We start from the raw sequence: 22692 nt of genomic DNA, 5'->3' as shown, positions 1-22692 counted from the left end.
GCTCTTACCTTTCTTGGTAGTCAATCCTCCTTTTTTGGTAGCCAAACCTCCTTTTCTGGCTATTTAGGGTCTCTGCTTTGGGGAATTCTGATAACGAATGCAAGAGCTCATCTGCATCTCCCTCTTCGACTTCTACCAAGGATCGACCACTGACTGCTCCAGGACGCCTGCAAAACCGCAACAAAGTAGCAAGACGACTACCAGCATTAGTGCCTAATCCTGCCAGCTTTCCCAACTGTTTCCTGGTGGTGCATGCTCTGGGGGTCGCCAGCCTTCATCCTGCACTGGAAGCCAAGAAGAAATCACCCGTGGATCGACGGAATCTTCCCCCTGCTAACGCAGGCACCAAAAAACTGCATCACCCGTCCTCTGGGTCCCCTCTTATCCTGACGAACGTGGTCCCTAGAACACAGGAACTCTATCCAAGTGACTCCCACAGTCCAGTGACTCTTCAGTCTAAGTTTGGTGGAGGTAAGTCCTTGCCTCGCCACGCCAGACTGCAAACCTGTGTACTGCGTGATTTGCAGCTGCTCCGGCTTCTGTGCACTCTTCCAGGATTTCCTTTGTGCACAGCCTAGCCTGGGTCCCCAGCACTCCGTCCTGCAGTGCTCAACCCGCTGAGTTGGCCTCTGACGTCGTGGAACCCCCTTTTGTAACTATGCGAGGACTCCGGTTCACAAATCTTCCAAGTGCCTGTTCAGGTACTTCTGCGGGTGCTGCCTGCTTCTGTGAGGGCTCTCTGAGTTGCTGAGCGCCCCCTCTGTCTCCTCCTCCAAAAGGCGACTTCCTGGTCCTTCCTGGTCCTCAGCGGCACCCAAAAACCTCTACTGCGACCCTTGCAGCTCGCAAGGCTTGTTTGCGGTATTTCTGCGTGGGAACACCTCTGCAAGCTTCATCGCGACGTGGGACAATTACCCCCTCCACGTTCCATGCATCGTACTCACGGTGTACTCACCTGTTGGTCTGGAGGCCCATAAAGCAGTCGGTACCGGGGTAGTCACCCCATCCACCAGTCGCTCCAACTCCGCCGAGGTGAAGGCAGGGGCCCTTTCCCCTGTAACACGAGCCATGGTCGGTTCCAGACACAGGTCACAGCAGCACATGCAGTGTAGGTCCTCTCCTGTTGAAGGTCAGGTAGCAAGTGAGTAAACAGATAGAAAATGGCAGTGACGACTGCTGCGGTGCATACCGTCACCGCCGGCGTACATCACCATTGGCCACTGTACCCCATGGGGCCCAATGAAAACCAATGAGGAGTTGCACGGCCGTTCTCGACCGCCTCCCGCAACAGCGCACAACGTCAGTGGAATTACCTAATTTCCACCTGTCCCTCCATACTGGACAGGTGGACGCCATTTCAGGGTTGGGCAGGCCATAGATCCTAACTGCGTCACAGTACACAATTCAAAATTATAGACATATCCCACCACAATCATGTTACATTCACAATATGCATTGCACTGTAGTGGTTCGAATGTACAGATAATGACCAGCTGCTCACTCATAGATTGCAACCGCTGCGGATGAATAGGAGATGGAGACATCCCCCCGTGTACACACCCCTGGTGGACTTGGCAACAATGAAGGACAGGCACATTCAGAGGGCCACAATCACTGAGCTGTGTGCCCAATTGGAGCCTGACCTGATATCTGCTATCCGTCACTCCACCGGGATCCCCCCTCTTGTGCAAGCGCTATCTGGGCTCCATTTCCTGGCAACTGTTTTTTTCCAAGTGACTGTGGGCTTAGCAGCAGGAATGTCACAGCCAATGTTCTCAATAGTGCTGACCAGAGTGTTGTCTGCCCTGATTAAACACATGTGCAGTTACATCGTTTTCCCCCAGGTGGAGGATTTGGCCACAGTGAAAGCTGAATTCTGTGCAATGGGACATATCCCCAATGTCATTGGGGCAATAGATGGAACACATATTGCATTTGTCCCCCCCCTGGCGAAATGAACAGGTGTTCAGAAACCGAAAGAGCCCAGATGGTGTGCCTGGTGGGCCAGTACATCTCCTACGTCAATGCTAAGTATCTTGGGTCTGTGCATGATGCCTTTATCCTGAGGAATAGCAGCATCCCAAATGTGATGGCCCAACTACAGAGGTACAGGGTGTGGCTAATAGGTGAGCCCTGGTTCCCACCCAGTGGATGTTGGTGTATGGGGTGGGCCCTAAGGGTGAGTGTGTGGCTAACAGTTGTCCCTCAATATTTGCAGATGACTCTGGTTACACCAACCTCTCATGGCTACTGACCCCTGTGAGGAATGCCAGGACAAGGGCAGAGGAACGTTACAATGAGGCACATGGGCGAACAAGAAGGATTATAGAAAGGACCTTTGGCCTCCTGAAGGCCAGGTTTCGGTGCTTCCATCTAACTGGTGGATCCATGTGCTACTCACCCAAGAAGGTCTGCCAGATCATCGTGGCATGCTGTATGTTGCACAACCTTGCCTTGCGACACCATGTGCCTTTTCTGCAGGAGGAGGAGGCTGGAGATGGCTGTGTGGCAGCAGTGGACCCTGTGGACAGTGAAGATGAGGAGGCAGAGTATGATGATGAGGACAACAGGAGTGCAGTCATTCGTAAATTTTTCCAATGAGACACAGGTAAGACAGTGTTATTTCGCATATCATAGACAGTTTGATGTGTGACATTGTCAGTGGCAGGCTGTGGATTCCTCCATCTATGCCCACTCACTGTACTCTTTGGCATCTCTTTTTGCAGATGTTAGTGGCCCACTATTGCTCCTGGTGTGTACAGTGCAGCCAACTACAGGTCTTTCCTATGTAAACATTACTGTACAGTTGAACTGCAATGTTTAAACCTTGGTAAACAAATACATTTTGAAATCATTTGACATACACCATACTTGCATTTTATCAAAGTGTGTTTATTGCAGTGCTCTGAAGAAGAGGGGGTAGTGTAATGGGCTGGGAGTGATGATGGAGGAAAGTCCAGGTTAGAGTCCAGTCTATTTGTATCACAGGTGAAGTGTCCAAGGGGGCATAGGAAGGGGAGCAATGGCAGTTCAAGGTGGACAGGGTGACAGAGTGGGACACAAGAGTGACAATCAGGAGAATCTTATTTCCTGGCGGGGTCTTGGCAGTAGTCTCTGGCTTCTGCCTGGAACACAGGGAACGTTTGTGGGGTGGTTCTCCTTCTGCAGGGGGAGGGGTGCTGGTGGCCTGTTGGTCCTGTGTTGGGGCCTCCTGTCCACTGGCGGCAGCAGAGGTGGAGGGCGGTTCAGTAGTGTGGCTAGTGTAGGGCCTGGCCACTGTGAACCTCTCTACCATAATACAGAGTGAAGAGCTGGCGTGCCACTGCCTTCCTCATACTGTTGGCCATGTCTGCCAGCACCCCTGCAATGGAGACCAGGGTGGTGTTAATGGCCTTCAAGTCCTCCCTGATCTCCAGGTACTGTCCCTCCTGCAGCCGCATGTTCTCCTGCATCTTGTCCATGATCTGGCCCAGCGTATCCTTGTAATTTTGATATGCTCCCACGATCGCAGTGAGTGCCTCCCAGAGGGTCAGTTCCCTGGGCCTGTCCTCCCCCTGTCGCACAGCAGTCCTCCCAGGTTCTCTGTTGTCCTGTGCCACTGTCCCCTAGCCCACTGCCACTGACCCCAGGTCCCTGATTGTCCTGTGTTTGTGGGGTGGCCTGGTGTCCCTGTAGTGGTGGACACACTGCTGATTGACGTGTCCTGGGAATAGAGGCATGGGCCCGCTGGGTGGGTGCTGTGGTGGTGTTTCCTGAGGGGAGGAGGCTCTGTGGTGGTGTGAGAGTGTGCCTGGGTAACCGACTGTCCGGAGGTCCTTAATGGGCCAGGTTGGTCATCAAGATCCAGGCGAGCAGAGCTGCTGTCATCACTGTGGGCCTCTTCTGGGGAGGGACTGGATGTTGCTGGCACCTCTTCGCCAGTGACATTGGCTGGGTTACCTGTAGGGATGTAAATGCAGTGTTATTGTTTCTGCATGTGACATCTTGTGCATGGGTGTGTTGCCCTCTATGATTGTTATTGCCCTGGCAGCTTTGCCTTGTGTGAGTTGTTATTTGGTGGGCTAGGTAATTCTCTCTAGTGTGCATGCTTTAGTGATAGGTATCCATGCAGGTCTGTGAGTGGTGTGCATGCATTGGTGGTGCATGCAGGGCTTGGCATTGGGATGAGTTGGTTGTGATGGTGGGGTGATGGGAGTGAGGGTAAGGGTAGTGGTATGTGATGGCATACAGGTAGGGGGGTGAAAGTAGTAAGGAGTTGACTTACCAGAGTCCAGTCCTCCTCCTACTCCTGCCAGGCCCTCAGGATGCATGATTTCCAAGACTTGCTCCTCCCTTGTTGTAAGTTGTGGGGGAGGAGGTGGGGGTCCACCGCCAGTACTCTGTACAGTCAGTTGGTGTCTTGCTGCAATGGAACGCACCTTCCCCCATAGGTCGTTCCACCTCTTCCTGACGTCGTCCCTTGTTCTGGGGTGCTGTCCCATGGCATTGACCCTGTCCACGATCCTCCGCCATAGCTCCATCTTCCTAGCAATGGATATCTGCTGAATCTGTGATCCAAATAGCTGTGGCTCTACCCGGATTATTTCCTCCACCATGACCCTTAGCTCCTCCTCAGAGAACCTGGGGTATCGTTGTGGTGCCATGAGTGTAGTGTGAGTGGTGTGGATGAGGGTGTGTAGGATGGTGTGTTGGGCTGTATGATGTGGGGTGCGTGGGTGGTGTATAGGTGATGGTGGTGTGTGGCTGTGGTCTTGTCTGTGGTCGTGGTGTCAGTCTTGTGCCAATTGCTTGTAGTTGTAAGGGGTTGTGGGTAATGTGGGTATGTGTTTTATAGGGGTGTGGGTGTGTGGGTGTGGTGTGTGTGTATAGGTGTCAGGTACGGTATGTAGTGCCAATGGTTTACTGCCATTGAATGTCCGCCATGGTGATTCGTAGATCATAATGTTGTGGACGTAGTTCTGTTGGCGTAATGGTGTGTGTTTTGATACCGCCAGTTTATTACTAACGTTTGGGCTGGTGGACTTTTGTGTGTGGCTGTATAGTGACGGATTGTTATGTGTATGTCATAATATGGTAAGCGGATATCCACGGCGAGGGCGGTATGTTAGTGGCAGTCGGCATGGCGGTAAGTGGGATTTACCGCCAATGTCATAATGAGGGCCAAATTCTTCAAATGACTGACGTCAAGGTCTAATCCCACGAAGCTTGTATCTGCTACTGTACCGCGCAGGTAATGCTGTGTTTAAATTGAACATATTGTTCTGTTCAAGACAGTTGGAGATAGGACTTGCAGATATTCCACCATTTACTAACTATTTGGGGGCCACAGCACAGATCGGCTACAGACCCCAGCCGTGGTGGGTGTGATTGTTTATCACTGGCATCCTGGGGTCCGTCCTAAGATGGCTCTGGAAGATGGACAAAGCTTACCACACTTTATTCCCATGGCAGTAAGTCTGAGCAGTCACAGGCTTCTCTGGGAGGTGGTGTGGGGGTGCCGAGATACAGAAGTCAACAATCATCCATCAGGCGCAATAACATGATGTGCAGCCTAGTGCTTATCTTTTACATGAAAATAAAGTATTTAATGACGCAGCATAACGAAATACTACACAACACAATAAGAATATAAAATGGGGTAATAATCAGTAGCATCTGAAAGTGAACGTTACACCCTCTTCTTTTCTCTAGCAGCCTTCTCCTTCCTGCTGTAGTCAAGTTCTGTCTTTACAGTTCCCAAAGCTGTATGGAGTAGGCAAGAATGAGGCACAGTTGCAGACCACTCAAAGCAGCCTCACTCCGCGGAACACTCAAAGCAGCCTCACTCAGTGACTGGCCATAACTGTATGGAGTAGGCAAGAGTGAGGCACAGGTGCGGAGCACTCAAAGCAGCCTCTCAGTGACTGGCCATAGCTGTATGGAGTAGGCAAGAATGAGGCAGAGGTATGGACCACTCAAAGCTGCCTCACTCAGTGACAGGCCATAGCTGTAGGGAGTAGGCAAGAATGAGGCACAGGTGAGGACCACTCACACCAGTCTCACTCAGCGGACCACTCAAAGCAGCCTCACTCAGCGGACCACTCAAAGAAGCCTCACTCAGTGACTGGCCATAACTGTATGGAGTAGGCAAGAGTGAGGCACAGGTGCGGACCACTCAATGCAGCCTCACTCAGTGATGGCCATAGCTGTATGGAGGAGTCAAGAATGAGGCACAGGTATGGAACACTCAAAGCAGCCTCACTCAGTGACTGGCCATGGCTTCAAGGCTTTGCATACATCTGTTGTTACAAAGCTGGCACACTGCATTCTAAAATGTATTGAATGATAGCACTTTAGCCTACAACACACACTGACTGCTGTCTCTCTGCTGGTGACCTGGAGCTATGCCCCTCCACCCTCAGTGGGACAGAGGGGAAATCAGACCTAGTCGCAGGAGATAACATACCTGACATACCTCACTGTTCTACTGTAAGGAGGCACAATATTTTTGCACTTTTCCTTGCCAAGCCTTATAACTTTTCACATAGTTTAAGAAAGATTGTTTCTTGATTTCATAGTCCCCTGTGCAGTCACTGAGAAAAAGTCTCTATGTTCCCATTTCTATGCTTGGTGAACAGCTTGGTCCATCCGCTCTCATAGCAGATGCAGAGTTGGGACTGGCCTCTTTTGACATCTCTACCATAACATAGAGTGCAGAGCTTGGCTTCTCCAGGTCTGTGCTCCGGTACACTAGGGGCAGAACCTGGCTTTGCTAAGTGTCTCTCTCATAATGGGTGCAGATCAAAGCTTCTTCAGGTTTTTCTCCCATCATACTGGGTGCAAATCCAGGCATCTCCGGGTCTCTTCTCCATACACAGTGTAGGGCCTGGCCACTCTGAACCTCTCTACCATCATACAGAGTGAAGAGCTTGGCCTCTCCAAGTCTCTCTCTTACATTAAACTGGGTTTATAGCCTGGGTCTCCCCTCTATCACAGTTGGTGCAGGCGTCTCTGGTTCTCTCCTCTGTCACACCGGGTGCAGAGCCTGGTGTCTCTGGGTATCTCTTCTGTTACACTTGCTATACAGTGGGTGCAGAGATGGTTCTCTTTCTACCCCTTCCTTGTCACACTGACAGGAGAGCCTGGGCTCATGCTTTCTCCTCTGTTATATCTGGCAAAGCGCATTCCATCCCTGGAACTATTGCTAAACACTACCTCCAGCCCTAGTATCAATGGAAATGTGGCAAAATAAGGGAATTGCTAGAATTCAAACTGTACTATATTAGTAGGCCTGACATAATTAGAGAGGCTATTATCAGAGCTATTATAAAAAGAGATTGCTTCCATAATTTGTCACCGCAATATGTGGCACCAAAGGGGCAAGTAGATATATGAAGCAACCTGTCCCACGGACAAGTAGATATTTTATTAAATTCCACACATCTGAATGTAACACATTGCAGGCTGTGTGGGGCAGACAGTGAAACACTCTCTTCCCTTCATGTACGGATAATACATTGCAGACTGTGTGGGGTGCGGGGGTTGAAACACGCTCTCACCTTCATGTATGGGTAAAACATTGAAGGCCGGGCGGGGCAGTGGAAAATGCTCTTACCTTCTTGTATGGGTAAAACATTGCATGCTGCGCAGAGCGGGTGGTGGAACTTGTTCTTACCTTCATGTATGGGTAACACGTGGAATTTGTGGAACTGCGGTTAAATACTGTGATACAAGCACTATATTTTGACTAAGGGATTTATTTGAAGTATCTAAAGTCAAATTATATTTTCACTCTGTACTGTGAGTGTTTGTGCATCACATCTGAGCTGGTTAATTGCTGCTAGAAAAGAGCACCTTATGACTGTCTCCAGTGATGCCACTCTTGACCTGGTGTGCTACCTGTGCTGTCACAGAGACAGAGGACAGGACACGTGCTCCAGGTAGACCTGCGTCACCCTTGAGGGGGACTCTTCCTCCTCCTGGAAGTCCTGGACTCAGGGCACAGGCCCTGGGTGAGAAATCAGTCTCAAGCCACCACCCCTGAGATGGCATCAGTGTGAGTGGAAGTAGGGTGTCTACCATCTGAGGGTGTAGCCCACCCCCCACTATGAGAAACCTGAGGGAGACCTCAGGAGAATGGGAGGGACTTGTTGCTAGACTTTGGCCTGGAGGTGGGGCCTGCCCAAAGCCTCCAGACTGGAACGTTTACCTGGCCTGGCCCTTGACACTGATGTCAGTGCCCTCTGTTGGTTACTGTCTTTGGGGACAGGCGTTTTTCTGGGTTGAGCACAGAAATGTGACTCAGGGGCAGAATGGGCTGCACCACCTAGTTGGACATAGTGGTACTATCTCCTTAGTGGAATCACAGAGGAAGCCTCACAGATGATGTCTGAAGATGATAAGTGTTTCCCAGTAGCCCAGGAGGGCGGTGACAGGGGTACAGATAGGTTCAAAGGAGCCTAGAACAGACATGTTCCACTGCAGAAGAAAATTGACCACATTCCATCGCCTGAACAGGGTGCTGATCAGTCTATGATAGTTTGTGTCTACGTGGTGGAGTAACTCTTCGCTGAAAAACTTAGTGCACTTTACCCCTGCCAACCAGTAGTAAAGCGATTTTACTCCTCCTTTCCACACTATAAAATTGGTATACACCAGATTGGTTTGTTAAATTTCCCATACGTCCCTAGTATATGGTACAAAGTCTACCCCGGGCCTGTAAATTAAATGCTACCATTGGTCTCAGCACACATTGGGGCCTCCACTGCAGTGGCCCTGTTAAGCAGGTCTCTCGGCTTACCATTTTAGTCTAGCCATGCATTTTTAAACTGCAAATTCAACTCAACAAAATAACTCCTTTTGACAGGCCCTACTTTCCCTATAAATATTAATAGGACCCCCCTATTTAGGCCTTATTCTCCATAAGGTATAATACACCGCATTTAAAAGTAGGACATGTAAAGGTTTATTGTTCTATATGTCAGTGCAATGAAAAACATCTAAAAGGTATTTTCACTATAGCAAGGCTGTGTGCTCCGTAGGAAACCACTGGGTTACATTATTGCATCTAAGCAGATAGAAAAACAATTCAAGAACTCTTTTCAAGAAATATTCAGACTTCAATTTGATGGTAAACTTCCCTGCCTGAGAAGATCCCTAGAGAACTGGGCCTTCTCGCTCTTCTACCCAGGACAAAGACGTGGACTGCAAGGGTTATAAAGCTGACCTCCTGTTCAAGCTGCAGGGATCCATCAAAAAACCTTTCTGCAACTTTCCAGTTGATCAGTGGCAACTGGGCCTGAGCTGGACTCTGCTGGACACCTCGTAAGTCTCTAATTGCCTCCGCTGAGGTCTTGGGGGGCTTTAGAAGTGTACTCATGTGGTTAGTTGGAATTTGAAGGACTAAAGCCAGGAGGTAAATTCTGTGACCACAGAAAACCTGGTTAGTGTATCTGACCAGCGCTGCTTTGTGGTTCTTCAGGTGATACCATTGGTATTTTGTGCTTTGTGGTGATTTAGGAAAAAATTATTAATATGGAGGATGCAGAGATTTGTCAAGTAAATTGTTGGTTGTCATAGATTCTCTGGAATCAAAATTGAATAACTGATATCGTTAATTAATATAAAATTATGAATCAATGTTTGTTTGCCTTATCTGCGCGCATAATGTAAAAGCATGACATTGCAATGAACCCCTCGCTCTGCTTTACAAGAAAAGCCCTGGAAGGAGCTTTATAATGTGTTTGGGCCAGAACCAGGCCCTGCAAGTTGCACTAGTTTTAGGGACATATATGGATGCTACGTCAAAAACAAACCCCCCTCAAAGCGCAATAATGCTTTAATTTTTCAGGTTAGAAGAAGCCTGAAATGCTTGAACTAACCAGAGGGGGAATGGGAGAGTGGCAAAGGTTACTTAACAAACAGCAAGGTAAAGACATGAATTGGCACTTAAGCTGATACAAAGCGAACAAAAAAAGCATTGAAGTTTGTGAATGCAGTTACCTTTGTTGTATACTTCCTGAAGAGTTATCTTTGTTATTCACTTCCTGAAACTTAAGTATCAGCAGCATATCCTGCTCCATCTCTTTTTCCACAGTCTGTTCTTGTATAAATGAAATCCTGACCATGTGCATCTTCCTAAAGCTGTACCTGTAGCATGTGTGGGCTCCCTGAGCGCCCGTTCTTTACTGAGTTCCGCTGTGAACAGTAAATCACCTCCTTTTCTGAAGTAAATACAATGAGACGTATTCAACAGAGCATTTATTTAAATATCTGTGTATGGTGAAATATCCTTTGGTACGATTCAAAGATAGCAAAGAAGAGATGTCTTTTACAGCCAGATAAATATTGTGTATTCACAGTACATTACGTTTGCATTTATTAATTTTGGATCTCTTTGCAATCAACAGGAACACCTTGAATGCACAAAATGATTATGAATAATGAAGGTAATACTTGAAATCTGCAAAACAGCTGTAAGGAACAATTTGTTACAGTATCACGCTAAACATCAGTGCAGTCAGAGAGAGAGGAGTCTGAACATAAACTGACAGATCCTGGAAGAATCAGTCAACGGCAGTTCAGTGAAAGTCTGAGCTGTGCACCTTCATGCCACACGACCAAAGAAATTAACTCTAGACAATTAAGGCAACAACCCTCATAAACCACCAGCTTGGAATGGATCTGTATGAACTGGTTACCGCAGTGCTCTGCTTCCTAAAATGATGACAGACCATCATTCAGTGCTCTAGGTTTATTGTAAACTCTTTCTGGCCAAACCACAGAACCGGAGAAAATCACAATGGAGTGGAGACAAACAACTGAAGGGTGAAGGTAAGAGGGGCTCTGCTGTTTAAAATACAGAGTACAGTCCCCTTTTGTACCGACCAGAAGGGAGATTAATCTTTAATCACAACCGTCAGAAACTGTTATCTATTCTAAAGACGCAGTCACTCACAAAGAAGCCTGACACATATTGTGTGTGTGGCAAGAATTTAGTGACCGTTGCATTTTATTTTTAATTTGGAAATCAAAGGTCCTAAATATCAGCTCTTATAGGAAATGTGAGAATAGCACAAGTGCTTTATCAACCATGTTGGCCCGTCAGGAAACACAGTCGTGGGAAGTGGACAAATATATCCCTGACCCAGAGACACCAACCAAGAAAGAAGAATCATACACGTGCAGCGAGAGCTTTAGTTTGTCATCACCACTAAAAGAGCATCAGCGAACACACACAGAAGAAACACTGTTCTATTGCACTGAATGTGTGAAAAGCTTTAGTCAATTAGCAATCCTGAAAGAGCATCAGCGAACACACACGGGGGAAAAGCCATTCAGATGCAGTGAATGTGTGAAGAGCTTTAGTCTATTATCACACCTACAAAGACATCAGAGAACACACACAGGAGAAGAACCATACCACTGTAGTGAATGTATGAAGAGCTTTAGTCGGTTACCACACCTACAGCTACATGAGCGAACACACACAGGAGAAAAACCTTACCATTGTAATGAATGTGTCAAGAACTTTAGCTGTTTATCAGACCTCCAAAGACATCGTCGAACACACACACAGGAGAAACCCTACCATTGCAATGAATGTGTGAAGAGCTATAACCTGTTATCACACCTTCAAAGACATCAGCGAACACACACAGGAAAAAAACCATACCATTGCAGTGAATGTGCGAAGACCTTTAGATGTTTTTCAAACTCACAAACACATCAGCGAACGCACACAGGGGAAAAGCCATTCAAGTGCAGTGAATGTGAAAAAATCTTTAATCAGTTATCAAATCTGCAAACACATCTACGGACACACACAGGGGAAAAGCCATTCAAGTGCAGTAAATGTGTGAAGAGCTTTAGTCATTTATCAAATCTAAAAAGACATCAGCGAACACACACAGGGGAAAAACCATACCATTGCAGTGAATGTGGGAGTAGTTTCAATGACTCTTCCGCATTAAGGAATCATCAGCAAACGCACACAGGGGAAAAACCATTCAAGTGCACTGAATGTGTTAAAAGCTACAGTCGGTTATCAAACCTACATTGTCATCAACGAATGCACACAGGAGAAAATCTGTTCTATTGCACTGAATGTGTGCAAAGCTTTAGTCAATATGCACTCTTAAAAGAGCATCAGCAAATTCACATGGGGGAAAAGCCATTCAGATGCAGTGAATGTGTAAAGAGCTTTAGTCAATCATCAGACCTCCAAAGACATCATCAAACACACACTGGAGAAAAACCATACCATTGCAGTGAATGTGCGAAGAGCTTTAGTCTGTTATCACACCTACGAATACATCAGCGAACACACACTGGGGAAAAACCATACCATTGCAATGAGTGTGTGAAGAGCTTCAGTCAGTTATCACACCTACGAATACATCAGCGAACACACACTGGGGAAAAACCATACCATTGTAGTGAATGTGTGAAGAGCTTTAGTCACTTATTAACCCTGCAACAACATCAGCGAACACACACCGGGGTAAAGCCATACCAATGCAGTGAGTGTGGAAGTAGCTTTAGTGACGCATCAACATTAAGGAATCATCAGCGAATACACACAGGAGAAAAGCCATTCAAGTGCAGTGAATGCGTGAAGAGCTTTACTCGATTCTCAACACTACAAACACATCAGCGAACACACACCATCACTGACCAAACATAGAAATAATTTATAGAGATGCAGCAAATTTGGCAAGAATTTCAGTTCAACAACAATAATACTAACCCATCTGTGGACACACACAGGAGCAAAAAAGTGCAGTCTTGTGTGAGATGAAGGCATTACAGAAAGTGATAACATTACAAATACGTGGAACATTCAAATACTAGGTGATAAAAAGCAGATGATAGAAGACCAGACTACTCAGAATGAAGAAAAGCAGGGATCTTTATAGGATTCTAAAAGTGTCTGTAAGAAATAGGATTCGTTGTTGAAGGGGTGACAATCCTGTTCTAATAATAATCACAGTTTTTGTCAGGGTGAACCACAAAAGGGACTAAATGAACCTGAGGTTAACCCTCTGGTGAAGCAGTCGAGCTTAACTTATGGGTAACGTGTAAAGTACTCATGTAACACTCTAAGAGTAATAAAGTGAAAATGCCACACAAGAAGAATAGGAATCCCAAACCAATTTAGAAAAATAGAGGATATTTTCATAAATAAGCTAATGCCATGACAACAAAAATCCAATCAGGAGAATCAGTGTTATGTTTGTTTTAGTAAAAAAAAGCACCAATTGTGGGTATCTAATTGCACCAAACCGGGACAAGTTCAGGCTGATCACGATGGAGCGCGGGCCGGATGAAAGACTAGGTTTATCCTGCTGGAAGTTTTACCTTATGACTTTGGTGCAAAGACAGCTCAGTGTGGCTCTGCAAGGCTCTGCATCACCCTGTGCATGAAAAAAACAAATATCCATAAATTCATAAAAGTGTCTGTTCTCAGCGATTGCTCATTTCTCCACAGATAAGGAAAATACATGAAATAGCATGAAACACATTGGGACTTTGGCACGGTGCCTACTAAAACAAGATACTGTGTTGGTTTTTATTCATTGAAGTAGAGATCTAAAGAAAAACATCCAAGCGCACCGGATCACGCTACCTGTGTAAACACTGTGAACAATGCTTAGACTAACAAGGGTATTTTCAGCTAACTGTAGGGATTAGTGATAAAACCCATAAACCCAACACACTTGAACCGATTTAACAAGCGCACACTGGAATCTTTGTACCTGATTGTGGTGTTTCTTCATTTTATGCAGCATTTATGGTTCTGTGACAGCAGCCAGAGAACACTGTCAAAAAGTAGAAGTGAAAGTATTTAAATGTGAGAAGTGATGCTCATTTCCATCATCACATCCATCTGTAAATGCACTCACTATAGTAGCACTTCCCCAGTGGTGCCCAACAGCTTCATCCTTGGAACCCTCAAGTACTCAGGGGCATATTTACAAGCCCCTTGCGCCGCCCTAGTGTCTTTTTTGATTTTTTTACGCTAAGGCGGCGTACAAAGATTTATAAAGTGATGCAATGCAAGCATTGTGCCACTTTGTAACCCCTTGCATAAAGGATGGAATTCAGCAATCAAATATGCATGTCAGTAGTAAGAAAAGGAAACATCTTCAGTAGCCAAAGATGGTAAAAATGTATGCATTCCACTGAATTAATTTTAACAAAGTGCTGAGTCCCTGCTGCCGACCATCATCACCAACACCTAGTAGTGGTAGTTTGGGACGAGGTCACGTTTAGAACTTAGAAAAAAAAACTGTTACTTGCTGCTAAATACCAGAGTGAGCACAGCACATCTATGCCCCAGAGATTTGTCCATGCAGGCGTTTTTCGTATATTGAAGGTTTTGTGAACCGATGAGAGCCGAGAGTCTCCGCACCTTTGACTAAAGAGAGACCACTTCTGATTGATAGTAACCTGCAGATTCCGCACCTATAAAATAATCCTCAGGCATCAGTCTGGATCTGAAATCTTCAAAGCCATCATATTGCCTGTAGGTGTCGCAGGCTTTGCATCGGCACCGCAAGTGACATCCAGTGACATCACCCAAGACATATAGCGCTCACCCCGGAACAAGCACATCTGTTCCCTTTCTTTCTGTGCCTTTGGCGCAGATCCGCCACGTGCTTTCTCGAAGAGTCTTGAGTTTTCGAAACAGACATTTTTCTGAGTGCTGTACCATGTCTCCTCCCAAGAGATTAGGGGTTGATGATCTTCGGGTGATGTATCTTGTTAGATTGCATCTTCAAGTTACCCAGCTGCTGCTGCTGTCTGGTTTGCACTAGCACTTTGCCGCTGACCCAGACCCCCTCTTGTCATCCTTTGAAACCATCTTATATGCTTGAGAAGTATACGCAGCATCATAGTTGTTGCTTGATGGCGATATTGCTGCCTGTTGTGTTTCTGCACTAGCACTTTCGTTTATTGCGAAACTGTAACCTTTGTGTGCTTAGTTTTACGACTTAAAAGGTTGTTTTATTAAGTATACTTTTTTGAACAATTGTGATTGTTTTGATTAATTGTATACAAAAAATCTTATTCCAGGTGTCAAACCCTTTAGGGATTGTGAAGGTCAGGTGCCCATAACGGATCCCCACTACCTCTGGTGCCTAGGTTCGGACCACGACTCCAGGTCCTGTGCCAGAGCAAGCACCCAAAGGCTACCAAGGACCATGAGGCGAAGCTCTTCATGCCCTGGCTACGGATGAGAAGCACAGTCGACACTGCTTCCATCCTCGCTCCAGGTCACAGCCGTTCTACTCTTCAGGTAGAGCGAGGGGAAAGCACAAGAAGCATTGCTAAGGGAAGTCACTTCAATGTCCTCTGACTCCCCCAGTATATCCGCTCTGGAACCACAGTTATTTGTCATGGAAGTGGTTCCTTCTCCAGCCAGCCCTGCTCTGGTTACTCCACTGGACTTGGCCCAGAAGAGCTTTGACTTCCACTTGGTCCATCCCTGAACTTCCTGGATCTATTGCTGCATGGGCCCTCCCTCCCGGCAGGTATGAATTCCAGGGCCCAGGTTCTGATCCGACAACATTTTTTTATGGGATGTACTTAGTCTTTGCCAGGGCATTAGTTCCATCTGGCACTCCTTCAAGCCTAAGCATTGTACACGCTCCCTATGTTTATGCCCTTGGCTCTGACGCTGTTATTCTCCATCCCATCTGGACCAACAACAACTCATGCATCCTTCAGTTCAGCTCTTGGATACTTCAAGCTGTTTCAGCCTGCTACATGGCCAGCCCCACCACCACCAATGCCACTACTCCAGCTTCCACCGATGCTGCCACTGCTCCAGCTTCCACCGATGCTGCCACTACTCCAGCTTCCACCGATGCTGCCACTACTCCCGCTTCCACCGATGCTGCCACTGCTCCAGCTTCCATCAATGCTGCCACTGCTCCAGCTTCCACCAATGCTGTCACTAATCCAGCTTCCACTGATGCTGTCACTACTCCCACTGATACTGCCACTACTCCCGCTTCCACCGATGCTGCCACTACTCCCACTTCCACCAATGCTGCCACTGCTCCAGCTTCCACCAGTGCTGTCACTAATCCAGCTTCCACCGATGCTGTCACTACTCCCACTTCCACCGATACTGCCACTACTCCAGCTTCCACCGATGCTGCCACTAGTCCCGCTTCCACCGATGCTGCCACTACTCCCGCTTCCACAGATGCTGCCACTACTCCAGCTTCCACCGATGCTGCCACTACTCCAGATTCCACGAATGCTGTTACTACTCCAGCTTCCACCAATGCTGTCACTACTCCCGCTTCCACCGATGCTGCCACTACTCCCGCTTCCATGGATGCTGCCACTACTCCAGCTTCCACTGATGCTGTCACTACTCCCGCTTCCACCGATGCTGCCACTACTCCCGCTTCCACAGATGCTGCCACTACTCCAGCTTCCACCGATGCTGCCACTACTCCAGATTCCACTGATGCTGCCACTACTCCAGCTTCCACCTATGCTGCCACTACTCCAGATTCCACTGATGCTGCCACTACTCCCACTTCCACCGATGCTGCCACTGTTCCAGCTTCCACGAATGCTGTTACTACTCCAGCTTCCACCAATGCTGTCACTACTCCCGCTTCCACCGATGCTGCCACTACTCCCGCTTCCATTGATGCTGCCACTACTCCAGCTTCCACCGATGCTGCCACTACTCCCGCTTCCACCGATGCTGCCACTACTCCCGCTTCCACTGATGCTGATACTACTCCAGCTTCCACCGATGCTGCCACCACTCCCGCTTCCACCGATGCTGCCACTACTCCCGCTTCCACCCATGCTGCCACTACTCCAGCTTCCACCCATGCTGCCACTACTCCTGCTTCCACCCATGCTGCCACTACTCCTGCTTCCACCGATGCTGCCACTACTCTTGCTTACACCAATGCTGCCACTACTCCAGCTTCCACCAATGATGCCACTACTCCAGCTTCCACCGATGCTGCCACTACTCCAGCTGCCACTGATGCTGCCACTACTCCCGCTTCCACCGATGCTGCCACTATTCCTGCTTCCACCCATGCTGCTACTACTCCAGCTTCCACCGATGCTGCCACTACCTCAGCTTCCACTGATGCTGCCACTACTCCAGCTTCCACCGATGCTGCCACTACTCCTGCTTCCACATATGTTGCCACTACTCGCGCTTCCACCGATGCTGCCACTACTCCCGCTTCCATCATGCTGCCACTACTCCCACTTCCACCGATGCTGCCACTACTCCTGCTTCCACAGATGCTGCCACTACTCCCGCTTCCACCGATGCTGCCACTACATCCGCTTCCAGTGCCGATCCCTGAAGTTGTGCCTCCGACCAAGTCACGGAGGAAAGCACAAAGACTGTTGGAGGAAGAAGAATATAGAAATAAGATCTGTGACCTCTTCAGATCGGATTCAGACCCTTTGAATTTATACGTTTTGGGCAGCAATGACTAAGGGTAAGAGTTTGTGGGCCTGCCTCTTCAAGCAGGTTAGACACCTCTCCAGGGATGGAAATGGACATTCCAGCTGGGCTGTCATCACCGAAAGTGATGTCCTTCTGTTTGGTGGTAAAGAAGGCAGATGAGGTCCTAGAGCTTCAACTCCCTATAGTCGAAGTTAAAACTAACGTTCTCATGGAGGTCCTCGTGCGGGTGGAGCCTACTGCTGAACCATTACTGCCCTTCATTGATGCCCTTCTGGATCCATCCCTGGGAGAAACGGGCCTCCACCCCAACAGGCTCACGGCACACCACTAGCACTGTGCCACAGGTGACCCTCCATTTCTCTCTTCCATCTCTCACCTGGAAGCTTAGTAAACCATGAGTCATGATCATCATGACAGTGGGCTGGTAGCTTCCCAACAGTCCCCACAGACAGAGAAAGTAAGTGCCTGGCGACCTGTGGTGAAATTACTGTTTCAACAGAAAGCATGGCATTTAAGTTCTTAAATACAAACTGTCTGCAAGCGTGATACACGCATGCCGTATGGGATAGGGCTCAAACTGTTGTGCCTCATGTGCCAGAGTAAATGAGAGTGCACTTCTTAGCGGTGGTCCTGGATGGTCAGAACGCATCACTCCATATAATAAAATGTGGACTGAACACTGCTGATTTGGTAGTCAGAGCCCTGGGGACTTCTGTCTCCATCCGTAGACACGCCTGGCTCCGCACTTCTGCCTTCTGCCCTGATGTCCAGGCCAGCCCCAAGACCTCCCGTTTGACTGGACATATCTTGTCGGATTTGGTATTAGAGAAGTTCAAGGCCAGCAAAGCTACTGTCCGCTCCTTTTGACTTCAGCTGTCACCTCCTACAAGACATTATCACCAATTTTGGCATTTTCGTGGCTTGTTAAGGGAATTCTCCTTTCCCTAATGTCAACATTACCAGCTCTAGTCCCAGCAGCAGCAAAATCCACTGGTCAAACAGTAAAGGGGCAGAGCCTGAGGAAAGGGCTATGGATCCATCCAGCAAACCTCCTCTTCCTTCTCTTCCTCCCCCACACCAGCAGGAAAGCAGATCTAGGTCACTTATCCTAACCCACTCACAGCGTTAGGGGGTGGGGTTGGCCTCCTTTCACCTGGCCTGAAAGGCTGTTACTTCAAACTAGTGGGTCCTCCAAATTTGTAAAAGGAGGCTTCACCCTTCCATTCCTCCAGGCTCCACCCCCATCCATGTCTGTCTTCCTCCCCTTGTCTGGATTTATCTTTGCATTCTGAGCAAGAGGTGGCAGTACTCCTACAGAAAAGAGCTGTGGTGCAAGTATCAGAGTTGGAACATGGTCAGCTTCCTTGTTTTCTTCAAAGACTGCTTTCTGCATCTCATCCCGGACCTCAGAGAATTGAACTTCTTCCTCAAAAAAGAAAAGAGACAGACCCTAGCTCAAGTGTTACTGGTTTTGGATGTTGTAGAATGGATGGCGTCACTTGACTGCAGCATGCGCACTTCCACATCCCGATCATGCGGTTGCATCTGAGGTATCTGTGTTTTGTAGTGGCTTCCGCACACTGTCAGTTTGAGGTGTTCCTGTTTAAGTTAGCATTGTCACCTTGCGTTTTCACAAAGATGATGGCACTGGTTGCAGCCCATCTGCGAAGGTCGGGCACACAATTGTCCCGTGCTTGGTTGACTGGCTAATTAAAGTTGAATCACTTTAGTTGGTGACTTGCCATGTGCAGCCAAGAGTAGCCCTGCTGTTCAACCTGGGTATCTTGATCATCAAGCTGAAATCCCACCTGAAGCTCTCCCAATGACCCCAGTTTATTAGATCAGTGCAGGACAACATCCTTCTCCACGCCTTTCCTCCACCTCAAAGGATTGCTGACATTCAGAAATTGGTTCCCTCTTTCCATCATGGCACATTAGTCCCAGAGGTCTCCCATAAGTCTGATAAGTTCCTCCGGTCTCCTAGTCCCACATGCACTTTGGCACATGAGGGCCCTCAGGTGGTGCCTCCACATGCAGTGGCTACAGTATGGGGGTCACCTGTTGGACTCTATCATAATCCCCGACCAGTGCTGCTGCAGAAGTTGTGTAGTGGGGGCACGAGGTGAACCTGAGTTGCAGGATGGCTTTCGCTCTCCCTTCAGTTGTGGCTATGGTTGTAATAGATGCTTTCTCCTCAGGATGGGAAGCTCGCCTAGCAGATCTGGAGATCACAGGCCTCTGGTCTCTAGAAGAACAGGTTCTCCATATCAACCGGTTGGGTTGACCCGCAAATTGGCTGATACTCACGGCCCTCCTCCTCCACATCCAAGGTTGCTCCATCTAGATTTTGACAGACAACTCAACAGCGATGTGGTATGTCAATAAACAAGGAGGAGTAGGGTCTCATCTCCTTTGCCTGCTAGCATTGAGACTTGTCTTGGCACCACACCAAGGGATTTAGCTTACCAGTAATCACCTAACTAGAGGGCTTATTTACAATACCTGTGCTCCACTGCCCTGTGCCACCAGGAAAGGATAGAAATGCACCGTATCTACAAGATACAGTGCATTTCTGTCCTCTTCCCCTCCGCTGGAGCACAAACCTCTGCCTAGTGGCAACACAGGCACCCTTGCGCCATGGTGCTAGGAAGCCTGCGTTGTGGGGATGATTGTTTTTGTGCAGGAAGGGACACCTTCCTAAAAAAAAAAAAAAAAAAACAATCAGGAGAAGTGCTTCTATGTGTGCTGCAGAATGCAGCACACTTAAAAAGATGAGAAACGGGGAGAAATAAAGATATTCCTCCCATTGCGTCATTTCTGCCCAACCTCTGAGGTGGTGAAGGAATCTGATGCATTCCCAGTCTTGTAAATCTGGGAATGCGTCATATTCCTTAGTGTTCCCTGGGTGTTGCATGGGAACACCTAAAGCCACACCCATAGAAATCCCCTTTCATGCAGTGTTATGCATGAAAGTTGCCCATATTTACAAGGCCATGAAAAGCCACACAAGGTGGCTTTGCGTGGCCTTGTAAATATGGGATGGCACACTGCACCACCGGAGCGTAAAAAAAAAATGACGCTCCTGTGGCGCAATTTGCCGGTATGGCCTTCTAGATGAGGCCCTGATCTCTGAATTTCAGAGCAAACCGCGTCAAGCAACGCTATCGAAGTGGAGTATTCTGCTGGAGGTAGTCCAGGACATCTCTGTCAGTGTGTTACTCCTCTGGTGAATTTTTTTGCCTTCTTCAGAAATTGCACATCAGCAGTTCTGTGCCCTCCAGTATCCTTTGATGGGAGCCTTGGGGGTCGGTTTTGTTTGAGGTGGAACTTTCAACTGCCCTACACGTTTCCCTTGATTCCTTGGGTTCTGTGGAACGTACGCCAAGATCGTCCCCATTCATTCTAATTACCTGGATTGGCCAAAGTTAGAGTGTTATGCCCACTTTTGGTGCTTCTCGATATGCCCCCTTCTCAAGCTGACATACAGACTAAACTTTCTCTCCCACAGGCGATATAAGTACTTTGAACTTTCGGGATCCAGACTGGCACCTGAGGTTATTCTACAGGTGATGAAACTATAGGCAGATACAAATATCAAGCAGAAATATCATTACCACTGGTAATTCACTTTTTTCTTCCTAGTCACATTGTTAACTGTCTGCGTGACATGGTGGGAGTTCACTCCTGGGCTGAGTGCATGTTTGAATAATTTAAATATCTAGATGATTGATGAGAAATCTGTCCCTATCTTTCAGTAAGTACAGAATAAGAAGGTACACATAGTCGCTATCAGACCCAGGTCTGTGACTAGTAGACGACAAATAACAGGAAAACAGAATTGCAAATGGCCTAGCTGCTTTTGCTAATGCATTGTTGCCCTTAAAATCAAAATAACATTTTTAAATAAGCTAATGTGAGGCGCTGTAAATATTTAATAACATGACCCAAGTGTTCTATAATAATTGCCAAAAGTATGAAACATACTGAAACTAGAGAAGAATTGTCTGAGTATGTGGGTTTTAGGTCATAAATTGATATCTTCAGCCTAAAAATTCATGTCATCCGTAGGTTGGAGGACACTGCTGAAACAGATTTCTGCAAGTTTAATTTAACCATTGGTGTTTTAAACTATGAATTCCTTTAAGTTAGTCTGTTAATCTTTGAATATTTAATCAAATGTATAATAATTTTTAGACATTAGATGTATGTTATACTTTGGTGCAGCAGTTCCTTGTTTCCATACTACTGTTTATGAGTTGATTAAGTAATGTTAATATGCATTTTTGTCATTGATGGATTCTTCTGTACAACTGATGTAACAATTTCACGGCATATACATTAATGTACACTCATTCTAAAATAAATTCTGATTGATTCATTGACTTACATTTTATTAACTCTTCTGTGATTTTCTTATTTATGAATAGAGAATACTGAAATGTATGTCTAGGGTCCTCCTCATGGGTGTGAATAGTCTAGTGTAACACTGTTGGTCAGTCAACCCTTAAAGTGGAGGCCACAGACTCAGCCAGAGGACTTTAGTCTTGAACATGTTGATCACCACTTCCTCATTTCTGTTCACCAAAGGACCTTCCACCACCCCATTACAGTAAGATTCAAATCAGGAACCCCTAAGACCTACAGCCTGGACATGGGAGGTGTTACTCTGCTTGGGGGTGCCATTGGAACAGGCCTGGTCAATCCTTAGTACTGGCACGAAACTTCTGAAGATGAATCCCCTTCTGATCTCAGGTTGAACATAACAACATGGCCATCACCGCCACAGCTCCAGTGGCTCTGTGGCCCACGGAGAGGGCCGAGGGGCTGCCTTTGCCCACTTGGGATCCCAGAGCTGCAGAGCAATAGGGCGAAGTCCCCAGGGAGGGCCCGGGACCATGTCTGCTGCTGGAGGTATCAGCGAGACCCTTTCTCATGAGCCTGCGGCTGCGCAACACCAGGTGGAGCTGCTCTCTCATGTGTAGGAAAGCAGCATCTTCCTTGGCATGTTACCCACATTTGTACCTGTATGTCAGTATGTTTTTGCCTGTCTCACTGGGATCCTGCTGGTCAGGACCCCAGTGCTCATAATTCGTGGCCAAATGTGTGTGTCTGTGTAGTGCTTGACTGTGTCACTGAGGCTCTGCTAATCAGAACCTCAGTGCTCATGCTCTCTCTGCTTTTACATTTGTCACTGTGGGCTAGTGACTTCATTTACCAATTTTAATTGGCATGCTGGACCCCCCTTA

General features: G+C 47.4%; 2 protein-coding genes across 2 annotated transcripts; both read left to right on the top strand.

Moving 5' to 3' along the window:
* The first annotated feature begins 10391 nt into the window (after positions 1 to 10391).
* LOC138287246 (zinc finger protein 271-like) lies at positions 10392 to 15758 on the top strand. The gene has a single exon (XM_069227608.1). The coding sequence runs from the start codon at positions 11072 to 11074 to the stop codon at positions 12662 to 12664; it is 1593 nt and encodes a 530-aa protein (XP_069083709.1). The 5' UTR covers positions 10392 to 11071; the 3' UTR covers positions 12665 to 15758.
* On the top strand, positions 15751 to 21787 carry LOC138286908 (polysialoglycoprotein-like). Its single transcript, XM_069227298.1, has one exon. The coding sequence runs from the start codon at positions 15751 to 15753 to the stop codon at positions 17473 to 17475; it is 1725 nt and encodes a 574-aa protein (XP_069083399.1). The 3' UTR covers positions 17476 to 21787.
* The last annotated feature ends 905 nt before the right edge of the window (positions 21788 to 22692 follow it).

Source organism: Pleurodeles waltl, chromosome 4_1 (genome assembly GCF_031143425.1).
Source record: "Pleurodeles waltl isolate 20211129_DDA chromosome 4_1, aPleWal1.hap1.20221129, whole genome shotgun sequence".
In the NCBI taxonomy this organism is placed as follows: Eukaryota; Metazoa; Chordata; class Amphibia; order Caudata; family Salamandridae; genus Pleurodeles; species Pleurodeles waltl.
Note: the sequence above shows the minus strand (reverse complement) of the source record. Positions and strands in the feature narration are given on the sequence as shown.